The sequence below is a fragment of the Alligator mississippiensis genome, chromosome 10, assembly GCF_030867095.1.
Source record: "Alligator mississippiensis isolate rAllMis1 chromosome 10, rAllMis1, whole genome shotgun sequence".
Lineage (NCBI taxonomy): Eukaryota > Metazoa > Chordata > Crocodylia > Alligatoridae > Alligator > Alligator mississippiensis.
Window position 1 is genome coordinate 3,491,513 of NC_081833.1, and position 12,976 is coordinate 3,504,488.

The 12,976-nt window shown below is 59.4% G+C and overlaps 1 protein-coding gene across 1 annotated transcript in view; it reads left to right on the forward strand.

Annotated features, from left to right (window-relative positions):
* Window positions 1–12,976, forward strand: part of CUX2 (cut like homeobox 2) — a 185,654-nt gene that overhangs the window by 160,065 nt on the left and 12,613 nt on the right. Inside the window, 10 exon segments of the mRNA XM_059713373.1 lie at window positions 1,039–1,162; window positions 4,197–4,273; window positions 5,030–5,096; window positions 7,718–7,766; window positions 9,203–9,307; window positions 9,905–10,096; window positions 10,483–10,541; window positions 10,970–11,018; window positions 11,109–11,208; window positions 11,772–12,431. Of these exon segments, the coding sequence (XP_059569356.1) occupies window positions 1,039–1,162; window positions 4,197–4,273; window positions 5,030–5,096; window positions 7,718–7,766; window positions 9,203–9,307; window positions 9,905–10,096; window positions 10,483–10,541; window positions 10,970–11,018; window positions 11,109–11,208; window positions 11,772–12,431 (1,482 nt within the window).

Genomic DNA, 12,976 nt, shown 5'->3' on the forward strand with positions numbered 1-12,976 from the left:
TTACATCTGCCCCGTGCCAGGCAGAGCCCCCATTGATGGAGACGCTTCCTCTAACCCTGCCTGCTGGCTTTCCTCTGTGTGGTGGGGTCCACGCACCGGGGCACTGGCACCCGTGGGTGCAGAGGACTGGAGCCAGAGACAAGTGCACAGCGACAGATATTTATTCGCCACTGCTTGGGTGGCACCAGAGCGGGGCTTTCAAGAAACCCGGTGGGGTCACTCTGTGCAGCTCTGCCAGCTGCCCTGGGGTGAGGCCAACTGTTCCTTGTGTTTTCCACGTGTTTCTTTCTGTGTCTCTAAAAGCACCAGAGACCGCTGGAGCTGGGAAGGAGCCCGAGCAGGCCGGGTAGCTTGCCATTGTTCCTTGAGCCACTGGATTGCTTGGTGCTGGGAAAGCCCCGAGGTCCCTTTTGTGGCTGCCCCGAGTCAGTCTCCCTGCGGGGTGCTCTGCACAGCCCAGGGCAGAGACACGGTCACTGCAGAGCCCGGGGGTGCAGCATGTCCAGTCCAACAAGGGGTCTCTGTCGGGCACTCAGCACCTGCACAGGATTTTGGTCCCAGACCCTGGCCATGTGCTCTGGTCATGCACGCACACGTGCCCACGCTCTCTCTCCCCCCGGCTCTTCCAAACCGCATGAAAACCCCAGGCAGGCAGGGTGTAAATAATGGCGGTAGCGAGCGTGGAGAGATTGGTGTGATGCCGGCGTGCTGTGCTCTGGGCTGGAGCTGCGGCGGGGGCCGCTCAGCCCTCGCAGAGCTCCCAGTTGCTGGGAGCTGAAGTGGCTGGAATGAGACTATTAGCAGATCTAACCTAGTCAGGAAGCTGCCACTTTAGCAGACTGGAGGCTGCGCTCAGGGTTTCGCGCCCTGCTGCGCCTCCGTAACGTGATTGACCAGCAGAACCTGCAGAACGTATTAACTGCGTGGCTGAAGTTCTGGAAATCAATTCTTTCCCCCTGCGATTGATCTCATGGCCCTGGAAGAAGCAGCCGCGTTCTCGGTCCTGTCATGCTGCTGATGTGAATTTTACACCCGCAGAGCAGAGAGAGGGAACGTCTCCAGCTGGGCTCACGGTGTCGGAGGGAACCAGGCTCGCGAGCATCAACAGCAAAGCACTTTTCACAGAAACCTTGTTGCAGAGAAATGAGGCAGAAAAACAAAAGTACGTGAGTAGCAGGGGCTGGGCCCCTGAGCAAGGCAGTAAATATCCTTTACCTCTGCGTCGGCTGCAAGTGAGAGACGCTGTGTGCACGCGCGCGCGTGTGTGTGCACGTGGGTCTCTCTCTCCCTCCACCCCGCCAGCCTCTTCCCTTCCTGCCTAGCAGTTAGTCCGTGCTCCTGGCAGTCGGGATCTGGGTTAAAACTGGCCCTGTCCTTCCTCCAAGCCAGGTTCTGGGCTGCATCCCACCACAAACCGCCCTGTGTCCCATCTGCCCCAGCAGTCCCTGCCTGAGGCTTCCCTCCTGCCTCTGTCGTCACGCGTGGAAGTGTTCAAAGCTGCTAACGGGATTTCCCATTGCATTTAATGGGAGACGAGGGAACTCCAATCCCCTCCCATGCCGCTAACCTCCTCACACCTGTGCCTGGGCGTGCGTGGAGCAGCTCGGGTCATGGGGGTGCTCCTGGGATTCAAGACCGGCCCTGGGCAAGTGCTGAGGCAGGCCAGGCATTGACCTGGTGACTCAGGGGAGAGGTAGGTCTGGGAGCTCATGAGCGGAGTGGTTCGGCCAGACCCACTTCAGGTGAGGTTCTGAGTCTCTGGTTTCTAGTCCGTGTGGGGCCCTGGGCAGAGGTCCCATGTTGGGCCTCTCCTCTACAGCTATGGTAAAGCCCAGTCCAGGATATTCCACCATTTGCCATGCCCAAAAGTTGCCCCAGCCCAGCATGGCACTACCTGCCTTCCCAGGAGGGCAGAGCCAGCAAGCCCCTCTGCGGACAGCCCCCTCCGCTTGCAGCAGCGCTGCCCAAAGCAGGGCCCTGCCAGGGGTGCCCAGCAGTGCTCGTACCAGCTGAGCTTACAAGTGTGTGCATATACAGGCGTGTGCAAACACGTGCTCTGTGTGCATGGTGCCTTGGCTTAGCATATGGGGAGGGTTTCTTACTGCTTGACCTTGGTGCCTGATGGGAACCGTGCTCTCACAAACACCACCCTGGTGGGCAGTCAGACCAGGGTACTCAGGCAGTGCCCAGACCAGGCTGCTGGCTGGGAGCTTGGCTAGAAGACCATCTTGGTGTGTCAGGCTCTGCGCAGACAGCTAGATAAAGGGTCGGCCCCGTTCTGCCCTGAGCCTCCCACGCTGGCTTTCCACGCCTCGCCACCCCTCCACGGGGGGATTGTTTCCCTTCTGCTCCACCTGGCTCTCGCCGATTGACGTTTCCCCTGCACATTGTTTGGCTTGGACGAGTCGGATAAATGCAGGCCGGCAGACGGACCTCTCTGTTAAATAGCCTTTGAATTTCCGCACTCCGGAGCTTTCCGATGGCTCGTGGAACGAGACTTCATTGTTATTCCTGAACGCGCTGCGCTGGCAAACAAATGACGCATCCTTAAACTCTAAATTGCCGTTCTTTGGAAGTAAGTTCCTGGCACACGCAGGCTATAAATAATGCAAAATAACTTTTCCCTGATTGCTTCCCCCCCCCTCAAATTAATTACAGGAGGGTTTTCCTTTTTCACCTCTTAATGTCAGGAGGTGTTTAAGAATGTGTTTCCCTTATGCTCTGAAGGCAGCATTTGCCTTGTGTTTCTGCAATGTCTTCTCAACCACTTTACGATACAGGCTTGGCCCCATCATATTCTTGAGAGAGGGAGGCGAGGCAGGACACCTCATCCCTCTCAGTTGGTCTGGGCCTGGCCTTCACAGACTTCGCTGGGAGAGAGGAGTGCCCTGGGCCACCGGTGTCCGGAGGTTGGCATTCACCACTAGTACCAGCTGCTCCAGTTGCTAGACTCCCATTCGGTTCTGGGCCTGTGGCAAGCCCTTCAGCCACCTGAGATGGAGTCCCTGTGATGCCCAGCTGCCTGCTGCTTGCTCCTCTGGCCTGTCTGTCCTCCCCCTGCCCAAGAGAGGCCTGTGTGGGCAGCATGAATGCCTGGAGAGGTGCCAGGGGATGCCAGCACACTGGCTCTGAAGCCCCGCCAGAAGCTGCTCAGGTTCCCCTCACCTGCCAACAAGCACCAGGCACCACTGGGAGCAATGGGGAGATGTGGCTGAGTGGTTGCCTGGTGTCACCACCGCTCTGGTGGGCCAAGCCCTGGGTAGGTGCTGTGCGGATCCCACAGACTGCAGCCAAGCGGGAGAGCAAGCGCCCACATCTGCAGGGTACTGACCCGAGCACCCCAGACACCTGGACACCCAGGGTGCAGGGGATGGGCCCAAGAGCCTGCGACAGACCCGTCCGTGCTATCACAGGCTCTTGGGTCAATACAGACCCCAGCGTGAGGGCCCTTGGCAGCCACAAAAGTCTGTGGTGTGGCCAGGTTTCGTTCATCGTCGGGTTGGGGCCAGAGCACTTGCTGAGGAGCCGCGATGTCCAGCCTGGATTAACAAGGGCAGCGGCACCGTCTACACAGCCTGTCCAGCCGCTTCTCTTCCACCCACTTGTGCTGGGGCAGTGGTTGCATATAAACTGGGGGGGCTTGGTGTCAGCACTGTGCGCTGCCCTCCTGGATGCTGTCTGCATGGGCCCATCAGAGCCGTCATGGCTTTGTGCCACGCAGCAGCTCAGAAACAGCCAGGTAGCTTCTCATCCCTTCTTTTCCTGCCTCTCTCATCCTTTTTAAAAATCTCCTAATAAATTTTTGGCCCAACGTTTGTTTCTGGGCTGGGATCCAGCGTGCTGAGTTCTCAGCCTGAAGTGAATTTTTATGGCCAGCGCTATAAAGCCCTGGAAATAGAAGTTTTTAATGGAAACGCCGACAACTCTAGTGGCATGAAAATGTCTCGGCTGCAATAAGTCTATACTTTCTGTGGCGTAACTTCTGAATGATGGGCTTTAAGCACGTGGTGAAAAAGATAAAATAGCAAATCAGTGGCACCGTGTGAACAGCTGCTTAGCGTGTGTTCAGGGCCAAGGCAAGGAGACTTGTACCCCCCCGGGAGCCATGCACGGCAGTCGCTGGCAGGTCCCGTCCTGGGCAGGGATTAGCTGTGTATAAACGTAGAAGGTCACAATTGCTGCGCTTCTCTTCACAGGGGACTCCAGGAAGCACAGATCACTTTGGCTGCTCGGCTGGGGGAAGCAGAAGAAAAGATCAAAGTGCTTCATTCAGGTACAGGAGTTTTAGAGCCCGGGGCTCCCTTCCCACCGCTGTATTCAGACACGTTTTGGACTCGGCTGTGCCCCTGTGATCACAGCTCTTCTGCCAGGGCAGTTGGTGCAAGCTGGAGTTGCACAGGTGGCAAGGGGAAGGGCCTGCCTGGAGGTGGCAGTGCACTTGCGAGGCAATGACCCCAGGGCCTGTGACTGGGCTGCACAGGCTCTGTTGGCCTTGCCTGCCAAAGTGAGTGTGGCATCCATGGGCAGTCCATGGGAAGAGGTGCCCATGTCACAAAGGTCTGGATCAAGCCCGCACCAGGATGTAGTAATTCCTCATCCCGTTCCCCACCCCAGACCTGGTCTTTGCCAGGGGAAAGGGCCAAATCCTGCATTCCTGCCAGGTGCCAGGCACCCCCTGAGGGATGCTGAGCTGCTGCCAGCTCCTTGGAGCACACTGGGCCTTCCCAGCTCTGCCCCCAGGCTGCAGGCCACGCAGGCACAGCTCCCGTGGGCTCAGGCTCTCTGTGCCTGCAGGGTTGACTTTCCCCGTGGTTTTTCTGCCTCCATTTACACAAGAACAGAGGCAAAAGGAAGTGGGTAAAATGTTCCTTCCTCGGACCAGAGCGGGGGCAGCGGCAGCATGCAGGGAACAGGGCAGCCTGCTCAGGGCAGCCAGAGGCATCTTCCAACAGGTTGGTGCCTGGCGGATCTTCCCCTGTCAGAGCCCAGCACTCACTGCATGTTGCTTTTACTTTTCCCTGGTGCTCAGCGCTAAAGGCCACCCAGACGGAGCTGCTGGAGCTGCGGTGTAAATATGACGAAGAGGCAGCATCAAAGTAAGTCCCTCGGGCTGTCTGTCCGGCTGACCCATGTGGAGAGGTTGCATCTGCGCGAAGCTGCCAAAGAGAGCCTGTCTTAACGTGCTGTTTGGGAATTTGTGCTTTCCTGCAGCCAGGCGCTGCCTTGTGTACCCGACGTAGCATGACCCATCCCAGCCACCTGCAAAGCCAGCGCAGCCAGAAGTTTATCCAAGGGCCTCCCCACTCATGTGGTGTGGGCTCCAGGTGTCCCATGGATAGAGCCTCTGGTCTAATCAGACCCAGTGCAGGGCTGGAGGGGATGGGATAAGTGTTGCTTCATACAACCAGTTCCCTCAGCCCTGGCACAAGGGCCATTTCTACCCAAAATGCTACTTAGAGCAGCGTAGGGATGGCTCTAAATTGCACTTGGCTAGAATTTTCTTCTGGGGCCATCCCTGCAGTCAGTGACCTCTCAGGAAGTCATGGCAGAAACCCCATGGCTGCATCCCTGGTTGTCTCTGCTGGTTCTGTGCCACTTGGAAGCCGCCCCTTGTCCTTCATCCGCCCACTGCCCCACCAGAGCAGAGCAAAGCAGAGGCTGAGGCTGTGCAGGCAGCGTCGGAGCCAGGCAGCCAGGCGTCCAGCATCCCCGGGGAGCTGCCGGCATGGGGAACGTGTCTGGGACTGGCCCCAGCACGAGGTCAGCGGTCAGCAGAGTACGTGGATGCCTGCGGGGTGAGCCAGGCAGTCTGCAAGAATCTGGATTGTTTTCAGGGGCAAGCGATTGCTGGTAGTGGTGCCGTGGCTGTATGCCGGGACAAGGCAGAGCTCAGTGAGGAGGGCCTGTGGTTTGAGCCAGGGACCAAGAAGCAAGGAACACCAGCTCCCATCCCAGCGCCACCCCTTGATGCCAGTGAGAGGCTCGGGCCCGTGGCCGAGGGCAGAGGTGGGCCACTGTTGTTGTGGCAGAGGCAATGGGGGCCTTGCAGCAGAGGCCTTTGCTCAGGGCTCTTGGCAGCTGCTCGAGGAAGCAGCTTGGAGAGGCAGGCCATCCTGGGGCAGGGCAGGGGATGGCCTCTGCATTTTGCTGGCGATGGCCCTGTGGTAAAAGTCCAGTTCCCCCTTCTGCCTCAGACGTCAGCACAGTCCCTCACATCAGCAAAAGGTGGGATGTGAGCTGAGCAGAACCCGGATCGGGGACCATGGGGACACTGCCTTGCAGGTACAGACGTTGTCCCTGGGAATGACTCTCATCAGGCCTTCCTTAACATTTTGGGATGCCCCCTCATATTCTTCCAGGCATGACAGCGCTGTACCTGGCACTGCGCGCAGTGTACCCAGCCCGGCAGGGCGAGCTCAGGCAGCGGGATACATTTAACAGACTCCTCCACTCCATTAAATGTCCATTTGCCTGTTCTTATTTTTGTTGGTCGGGTGCCATTTATTTTTATGAGTCAGGAACATCTTCTCCCTCTCTTTGGCTTTCACCAGCCGCAGAGGCTGCCAAATGCTTACAGCTGTTCAAATGTTCTGCTGGCCTCGCTCGCACACCACGGCCCTCGTTCACACACACACACACACACACACACACACACACTGTACATCAGAGTCAGGACACTTAATCGTATAATACCAAAGCAGATGTTCTTTGATAATTCGATATGCCATTTGTACAACGTGGGGCTGTAAATAATTTTCCCTTTGATTAGGACCGGAGACTCCAGGCGCACAACGACGGAGATGAAAAGGGGGTTTGTCCTGTCCCTTGGTCTCCGTTGCAGCCTCCATCCGGGGGGTTTCAGATGCCCCTGTCTGGGTTCAGCTGGTGTGTTTATGTGTGGTTAATTCATCAGCTAGCATGAGTTGTGTAGCTGGGACCAGAGACCACACTAGACACGTTGGATATTTACCTTCACACAGTAAACAGATCCGCCGCCATGTCCCGTTCAGCTTTGCCAGCTCTTAACGACTTGTGAAAGGGTGGGTGGGAGGCAATTAAGCAGAAGCAAATATTTCTTGTTGACAAACAGCCCGGGATCAAGAGGGAAGGAGACATTTCTCTAGCCATCCGGAGGCCGAGGGGGTGGCGCGCAGGCCTGGCAGGCAGAGACGGAGGCTTTTATGTTGAGCTCACCAGCTCGCAGATGGGCATGGCTCGTTAATGACCTGAAGTCGTTCCCAGCTAATGGCTGGTTGTTGGCCTGTGTGAAATGAGCCAAGGTGGCCCAAGGCCAGTTCCTAATGGGCAGGTGCCCGCTTCACAACATGAGCATCACAGCTGGCACAAGCGGCCTCCTTGTTGGCTGTCGCCACGGGGCAGCCAAGACTCGAATGGGCCGTGGGGCCCGAACTTCTGTTCGCCCCTCGAGGACGAGCAGTCAAGGTTGACTTGAGGTGAGGTATGGGGGTGGGGGGGATCACAGCTGCCACACTGGCCTCATCCCAGGGGGTCATCCAGGCAGCTGCTCCAGCCTCTCTGAAGGCACCTGGTGGGGATCCCATTCACATTGTTTCTCAGGCGTGAGCAGTGTGCTCCCCATCCACCCGGCCCCAACTGCAGCGGCGTGTAGCAGAGCAGGTTGTGCGCCATGGCTGGCACATCTCGGGGATGGAGTGCATGCCTGTCCCAGCTAATTGCTCTTGCTTTGCTGTTGCAGGGCGGACGAAGTAGCCATGATCATGACCAACCTTGAAAAAGCCAATCAGGTGAGAAGAGCCCCTTGCCGCTGCATTTATAGCAAGCCGGGCTCAGAGCGGCGAGCGCCTTCCCTTCACTCCCTGCCTTAGCCACGGACTGGAGCAGATTCGTTCTGTAGCAGCCCCAGGCGGAGGCAGAGCTGGCTGCAGCGGGGACCCCAGGCAGTGCCAGGGTTGAGTGAGCCGTCCTGTCCCCCAGGGCTGGGCTTGAAGCAGGGACACTGGACTAAGCCTGACTTGCAGGGCTCAGGAGGAGGGTGATCTTGATACCCAGGTAAGTGCTACATCTGGCACCACTGGGAAGGAGACTGCTGTTGCTCAGAGGTGCACAAGGCACCCAACCCTAGACCAATGCGACTGGGTTATCTGCAGATGCAAGAGCCCAGCAGCAACTGGCCCCCGTCACTGGTGTGTGCCTTGGCTAGTGCAGCTTTATTGGAGAGGCACCCCCATGTCTGAGGTCTGTAGATGTTATTACCCTGCCAGTTTTACATTTGGGATCTGTCAGGGCACTTCTCTGGGGCTGGGTAAAACAGTGCACTCAGGCCGTGGCTTTCCTCCATTTCTAGTAATTTGTTCATCGTTAAATTAATCATGACATTTGCATACAAATGACTTAATGTGATTAGTAAAATATAGTTAAATAGCAACATAAACACAGCCTTTAAGGGGTATAGAGGGAGCATGTGGGTGTTGCTTTTAGACATCCCTGAAATGCAGCCACCTCTAGGGCGCGGCTATCGGACAGTGCACAGTAACACTACACGTAAGCCCAGGTCAGGAAGTCAAGAAGATTCCCAGCTGCAATGAGAAGGCATTTTAGCTGAACAGGATGTGGTTCTCCATGCTGGGACCCAGGGATGGGCCTGTGCCTGGGTCTCCTCATGTGCAGGTGACTAGGGCTCCAGTGCCCAGCACAGGGGCCTCACACTGACACAGCCAGTTAGAGGTGCTGGAAGCACCTGGGCCAGGCCCTACCCCGGCTCTGAGTTTGGGGCTGGCTGGGCCTGCTCTGAATCAGGCTGCAGCTGCTCAGAGCCACACGCTGGATCCAGACCCCCCTGGGCGGTTGGAGCCCAGCAGCCTGCATGGCTGCATTGCTGCGTCCAGCTGAAAGGCACTGGAGGGGAGAGCAGGATGGGAGATGCAGCATCCTCCCTGATGCAGGTGGAAGGGCCGTGCCATCATGCCACAAAGCCTGTCTCGTGGCTGTTTTCCTGACTCGTGCAGGCGGCATGTGGCGAAGGCTGGCGGTTCTGCTTGGCCCACGCCTTGGGTACCACGTGGGGCCTCACGTCAGCGTTACGACAGCACAGCTCTGGCCTTGCCGAAGCACCCTGTGGCATGAGGACTGGGCAGGGAGCTCCAGTGGAGGACGTGCCTGTGTGACCCTGACATGGAGGTCACCACGGGTGACCTGATACCACGTCGTCTCTCTCTTGCAGCGAGCAGAGGCGGCACAACGGGAGGTGGAGAGCCTGCGGGAACAGCTAGCATCTGTCAACAGCTCCATTCGCCTGGCCTGCTGCTCTCCGCAAGGCCCCAGCGGGGTGAGGAGCATGATGTTCCCCAGGCAGCTGGCCAGGCCTTCGGCTGGGGGAGTCGGCCCAGAGCCCTCGGCTGCAGCGAAGGCAGGCTGCGGTCTCCCCCATGCACAGGCCTGCGGGGCAGGTTCCCGTGGGAGGGCTGGGGCGGCAACTGGTTGCGAGATCCAGCTTGTCCGGCTCTCTTCCTGGTCAAGGAGTCGCAGAGCGGGTGTTTGGCGGCTTGGCTAATAGCACCTGCGTAGGAGTTTGCGGAGCGGAGGTGCTGTGGCTCCATCCAAATTAGCTTCCCTAATTAACGCTGCCCCTCGCATGCTCAGCCTGCCGCCAGTCACCAGTATGCAGCTGCCAGCGGCACTGGCCTCCTCTCTTGGCAGCTGTATCCCAGCCAACGCTTCCAGCCTCCACCTTGCTACAGCCCTGTCCCAACCCCAGGTGGGTCACCGGGCAATGGGGCTGGTGCCTCCATGTTGGCGGGGTTAGATGTGCCGCAAGGGGAAGCCTTTTGCTTGCAGAGGCTGTCAGGGTGTAGTCACTCCCTGCACTTAGAGAAGTGCCTCTTGCTCAGAAGGGAGCCTCACGGCCGTCACCCTCCCTTTGCAGGACAAAGTGAACTACTCGATGTGCTCAGGGGCCCGGCTGGAGGCAGCACTGGCAGCCAAGGACCGGGAGATCCTGCGGCTCCTCAAGGATGTGCAGCATCTGCAGAGCTCCCTGCAGGAGCTGGAGGAGTCCTCGGCCAACCAGATCGCCGACCTGGAGCGGCAGCTGGCCGCCAAGAACGAGGCCATCGAGGTACGCGCCGGCCTGTGCAAGAGGAGCCTGGAGCCTGCGGCGGGGACTGGGGCAGGGATCACCCCAGGGGGAGTCTGGGTGGATGCTTGTGCAAATGCAGCCCACCTCTGAGCCCAGGACCAGCTGGGCGCAGCCCTGGCAGGGGGCTTCCCCCTCGGTCTTTCTCTTGTTGGACTTCCCAGCACAGACCTGCAGTGTATTCACCAGCCTGGTCGTGTGGAGGGGAGGGCAGGGCAGGGCAGAGCCCTGGGCCTGGAGGTGGATTCGACCTGGGAGATGGAAAGCTGGCAGCGAGCAGGCGGTAGCAACCCTGCCTGCCCTGGGGTTGCGACTTTGTGGAAGGGCCGACTGTACTAGCTGATGTCTTGCTCTCTTGCGTTGTCTAGAGGCTGGAAGAAAAGCTGCAGGCCCAATCCGACTACGAGGAGATTAAAACAGAGCTGAGGTCAGTGCCCGGCTGCCCACGTGCCCCTCTTTCCAGCCCTGCGCGCTTCCCAGCCCTGTTGCTGAGGGCAGAGCGCGGTGCCACACCTGGCATCCTCCCTGCTCCCGGCTCGGGATGGACTTAGACTCCCCACCCGGGGCCAGGAGACGTCACGCGCGTAAGAAGAGACCGAGCGTCCTGCAGCGAGGACGTCACATTTCATCAAGCTTGCTGGCTCGATGGCAGTGCGGCAGAGGAGCGCTGCAGTGGGATACGCTGGCTCTTCGTGAATAGCCGTGACCCCCTGTTCCAAGTCCCGGGTTTCTGGGGCAGAGTGGATGTCCCGGGCACCATCCCTGAAGCCCCTTCCCCCCTCACTTGTCAGTGCCTGACCCGGCTGCATCAAACGTGGGGAGCGAGCGGAGACTAACTCTGCTGTTTCTCCACAGCATCCTGAAGGCGATGAAGCTGGCCTCAGCCAACTGCAGCCTTTCCCAGGCAAGTGCCAGCGCCGCATGGGGAGAGGGGAATCCTTTGTGGCCCCTGGGTGTTTGCTAACCCCCTCTCCACTTGCATTCTCTCCTTCAGGGCATATCCAAGTCAGACGAGGCCTTGCTGATAGGGAAAGACTCCTTCTACCCACCCCAGAAGTACCTCCTGGAGAAGCCCAGTCTCCTGGCCAGCGCTGGTAGGTGGCACTGGTTTGCTGTGGGACATGGGGTGGGGAGCTCCCCCTGCTTGGCTCTCTGCAGGCCGGCCTCCCTCACCAGCAAACACAGATGCAGCCTCCAGAACGGTCCCTGGACCCAAGAGGGGGGAATCCGGGAGCCAGGAGCACTGTCCGGCCTGTCCCATCCCATCTCATTGGCTGTGGGGCAGCTGGGCCCTGGCCCCAGGGGGGTTACGATGGCCTGATCGGGGGGTGAGCAATGGGGCAGGCGAGGGCACGCAGTAGGGGTCAGCTGTGAGGCTGGGGGCAAGACGGCACAAGACTGGGATCCCCCTGCTCCGCCCCACCCCAGACAGCAGCTGGGTGCCAAGCTCAGGCTCAGCTCACATGGGGCGAGAAAGTGCAGTCCCAGGGTGGGCGCCTCTGCATGGGAGGAGGTGCAACGGGGTCCTCCCTGCAGAGTGACCAATGCCTCCGGGTGCCTCTCCACATCGCGTGCTCGGCACCCAGCTGCACCCAGGGCCCGGCCCAGCCGAGTGCCTCGCCACTATAGTGTGCGCGTCTCTCTCTTTGGTCTCTAGAGGAGGATCCCTCCGAGGACGAGTCGGTGAAGGACACGGAGCAGTCGTACCCCTCACCCCAGCAGCTCGCACCGCCCCCATCGGAGGACCCTGCCTCCCCCACCCCTGTCCAGCCTCTGCTGGGCCCCAGCACGGCCCCAGAAGGCCAAAGGACTTTCTCCATGTCCCCCTTCCCTGGACTGGGTGCTAGTGACAGGCCGCCGACTGACCCCTTCCTCCCCAAGCAGCTGATGCCACCCATGTACAAGAGCGAGAGTGGCAGCCTGCTGCCCTTCCCCTCCCCCTACTTCCCCCCCAAGGGCGGTGTGCTGCCCGCCAGCACTGCCCCACCGGCACCCACCGCACCTGCCAGCGACGCCAGCCCACCCAGTGACCAGTCAGAGGGAAGTAGCACGGGCTCAGCTGATGAGGAACAGCTGGACACAGCCGAGATCGCCTTCCAGGTGAAGGAGCAGCTCCTGAAGCACAACATCGGGCAGCGCGTCTTTGGGCACTACGTGCTGGGGCTCTCGCAGGGCTCCGTCAGCGAGATCCTGGCCCGGCCCAAGCCCTGGCGCAAGCTCACCGTCAAGGGCAAGGAGCCCTTCATCAAGATGAAGCAGTTCCTGTCGGACGAGCAGAACGTGCTGGCACTGAGGACGATTCAGGTGCGCCAGAGAGGTGAGTGGCACTGAGGGTCTTCTCCCACCAGCAGTGGGACAGGGCAGGCAGGGGACTGGGGGGCACATGCAGAGGGCACGCAGGGTGGCCCGGGGTCCCTGTTTGCACTGCTTGAAAGGAGGCCTCAGACTCTACGTTATGGGGCTGGGAATCAGGCCCCTTCCTTTGGGCCTGGGCAGACTGATAATGTACAGCAAGGTGAAGAGGGTGGGTGCATTGTGGGCAGCAGCTGCCCTGGGGTGACCACCCACCTGCCCACTCATGCCCTGATGGACGTGGTCGGGCTCTTACATCTGGGAGGTAAGAGCAGATGCACAGATACTCCCTAGCAAGCCCCTGCCTCCTTTGAGCTGGCTGCAGTTGGCTTGCCTTCCCTTGAGCCGCCTGAACAAGGAGGTAGGGCCCTACCCCATGCCCCCAGGCTGCAGAATTGGCCCTGATGTTTCCTCTGCCCTGTGGCTACCACAATCCAGAGCTTGCCCCTGTGCCCATGCCCACCCCGCCCTGCGTTAGGAGCAGGATCCCTGTGCCTCGTAGATGAGAAG